Below are 2,548 nucleotides of genomic sequence, written 5' to 3'. Positions count from 1 at the left end.
GGCTCTGTCCCCAGCTCGCAGTTACTGCACCGTTACAATGAAAATCGGTGATTGCTTCCTCGTTGGAAAGTGACAACTTTCTTTCACTAATTAGTACCCTAAATCTAGGCTTATTTCCCGTTGAAACGTGTGTTCAGGATCGCACAGTCTCTTAAAAGTCCTTCTTGGGGTCTCCTTCCCCAGACTGGCTCACGCAGATACGGGTGGGCTGAGCAATGGATGGAAGCGTTTGTGCTCTGATTGGGTTCCTGCGCTAATTAGGGGCCACATCCAGCACCCATGAAAACTGCCCCCGGCTGAAAGGAGGCTGATGCCTGCAGGGAGGGGACAGTGGCACTTCCAAAATGACCCCGGGAATTCTCCTATGACAGCAGACACGGCTGCAGCGGGGAGGAAATGCTGGGAGTGCACAGGAGCGGGAAAGGTCCTTCCAAAGTGCCAAGTTCTGCTGGTTTTTTTTTAAATTTCTGACTCGGTGTCAAAGGAGAAAAGGAATACTTAAGAAGGTTCTTGAAATTCTGGTTTTGGTCTCTTAGTATGAGCGCATCCTTGGAAGCACACGGAAACAAGAGGGAAGAGACTGAAATAAAACGGCCGCGGCTGTTATCCTCACGGGCCTCGTGACTTAGCCCTAACTCCTCATTACAACCCTGCTCCGAGCTGCGAACTGCTCTCCAAGCCAAACCAAAGATGCCAAATATAAAGACAAATTGCTGCAAACTCTAATTGCCCCGGGTGGGCGGGCGCAGGTGCTGTGCCTGGCCGAGTCCCCGCATGTCCCCGCCACTCCCCTGCCACCTCCCCCAGCGACTGGGCCCGCTCGTGCCCTTCAGCCAAGGGCAGAAGTCCCCGTGACGCCGAGGCAGGGAGGCACGGGGCTAACGGGGGTCCCGGGCAGCGCAGGGCTTTGGCGCGAGGCGCAGTGGGCAGGAGCTGAGCCACGCAGCTGACGGGGAACAAAGTGGAAGGAGCCGGAGCCAGCTGCGTGATGAGCTGCCGGGGTTGGGAGGAAGATCAAGGTCTCAGGAGTGGGAGGAAGGCCAAAGTCATTTGAGGAGCTTGGGAGGGAAAGTCTATCCCCCGGGCGGGGGTGGAGCTGGGAAGGAAAGTTTATCCAAAGGGCTTGCAGAGCTCTGGGTCTGGCTGGAGACCTCGGTGGACCCGAACTCTCTCCAGCCCTAATCCGACGTGCGTGTTCCTGCGCATCCCGGAGGAAGCGGGGCCGACCCGCCGCGCAGCGAGAACAATCGGACATTGTGCTGCTGCCTTATCGCCACCGAGCCCAGGCCCGCCCTCAGACCCGATTAAACTTTAGACCCCCGTTTGCACAGAACTTCCCATATGTCTCGCGCGCTCCCCGATTGCCGCGGGCGTTGGGGGGGGGCCTGGGCTCCCCGGTACCCCTGTTGGCAGCCCGGCTCCCGGCCCGGGGTGATGCTGGGATGCTGCTTTCACTGGAACCGGGAGCAAACCCGGGAGCAGGGGGGTGGGGAGGTGATGGTCCTCCCTGGGACACCCACAGCAGCCACCCAGAGGGCTGGGGGGTGCTGGGGGGTGCTGGGAGTACCAGTACCTCTGAGCGATGGGCAGGGCTGGGGGCCCTGGGGGCCGCAGCTCACACACGAGATCCTGAGGCACCTTCCACGTCCCACCTGGGCTGCGGGGGTCGCAGGGCACCGGGACAGGGTGAGGGGTGGGTGCCCAAAGCGGGGTGCTGAGCTGGCTCAGGGGCATTCAGCCAGGAAACCAGGCAAATGGTACAAAATTAACCCGGTTTTCTTCCATCTTGTCTGGTTCAAACCTTGCTTCTGCTTGGCTTCTTCCCACCACCCTCACCAGCGTTTCCCAGCCTGGATCCTGACCCTGACTGGAACCACCCGTCCCAAATGTTGCTGGGACCTGGGGCCTCGGGAGTAGCCCTGGAGCAGGAGGAGGAGGAGGAGGAAGAGGAGGAGGCAGCGGCGATGCTCAGCGCTTACCCTTTTGGGCAGGAAAAGGTTGGAGGGAGCAGAGGTTGGTTACGCATAATTAATTCTAGTAAGATGTGAATTTATAAAATCTTATGCAAGTCAAAAAATATTTTTCAGTAGGACTTGGGTGTCTGGGTAGAGCAGGCCCAAGGACTTTTTTTTTTTTTAAGGATTTTTTTTTTTTCATCAAAACCGGACCGTTTTAGCATGCTGTGTCACTTCAACAAACTCCCTATTTGTCTGTTTTGGTTTTTTTTAATGGTTCAAATATTGTGTTTTGCAGTTAAAATGTTTTTATATTCCAATTCAAACTCTGATCCGGGCTTCTGCCCAGAGCTTTAGGTTAACTGGCAGCAATTTGGGGATTGCAATTTGCAGTGACAGCCCCTCCTCTCCCAGCCCCTTGCAGGGTTTGGGGGTTTTGGGCCAAGCCGAGGTGGGGGAGCAGCACCCTGACCCCCTAAAGCCGGCCCTGGAGAGGGGCCCTGTCCCCCCGCACCCCCCGCCCACCCGCGGGGATCCGGGGGACTCGCAGGACACGCGTGGGCACCCCGGTGGGCTCAGCCCCCCCCCGCCCC

General features: G+C 57.8%; 1 protein-coding gene across 2 annotated transcripts in view; it reads left to right on the top strand.

Moving 5' to 3' along the window:
* Positions 1-27: 27 nt before the first annotated feature.
* The window catches only part of ARHGAP26 (Rho GTPase activating protein 26), a 157,885-nt gene continuing 155,364 nt past the window's right edge, over positions 28-2,548 (top strand). Inside the window, exons 1-2 of one of the 2 annotated variants that reach the window (XM_026858405.1) lie at positions 28-1,686; positions 1,840-2,037. In XM_026858405.1, the coding sequence (XP_026714206.1) occupies positions 1,443-1,686; positions 1,840-2,037 (442 nt within the window). In that variant the 5' untranslated portion in view covers positions 28-1,442. Of the gene's footprint in view, positions 2,038-2,548 lie in introns of both variants that reach the window. The other variant, XM_026858406.1, reaches the window with a different exon arrangement.

Source organism: Athene cunicularia (genome assembly GCF_003259725.1).
Source record: "Athene cunicularia isolate RWA chromosome 13 unlocalized genomic scaffold, athCun1 chr13_part1, whole genome shotgun sequence".
Classification (NCBI taxonomy): Eukaryota; Metazoa; Chordata; class Aves; order Strigiformes; family Strigidae; genus Athene; species Athene cunicularia.
The sequence above is the reverse complement of the archived record's forward strand: the minus strand, read 5'-3'. Positions and strand labels throughout refer to the sequence as shown.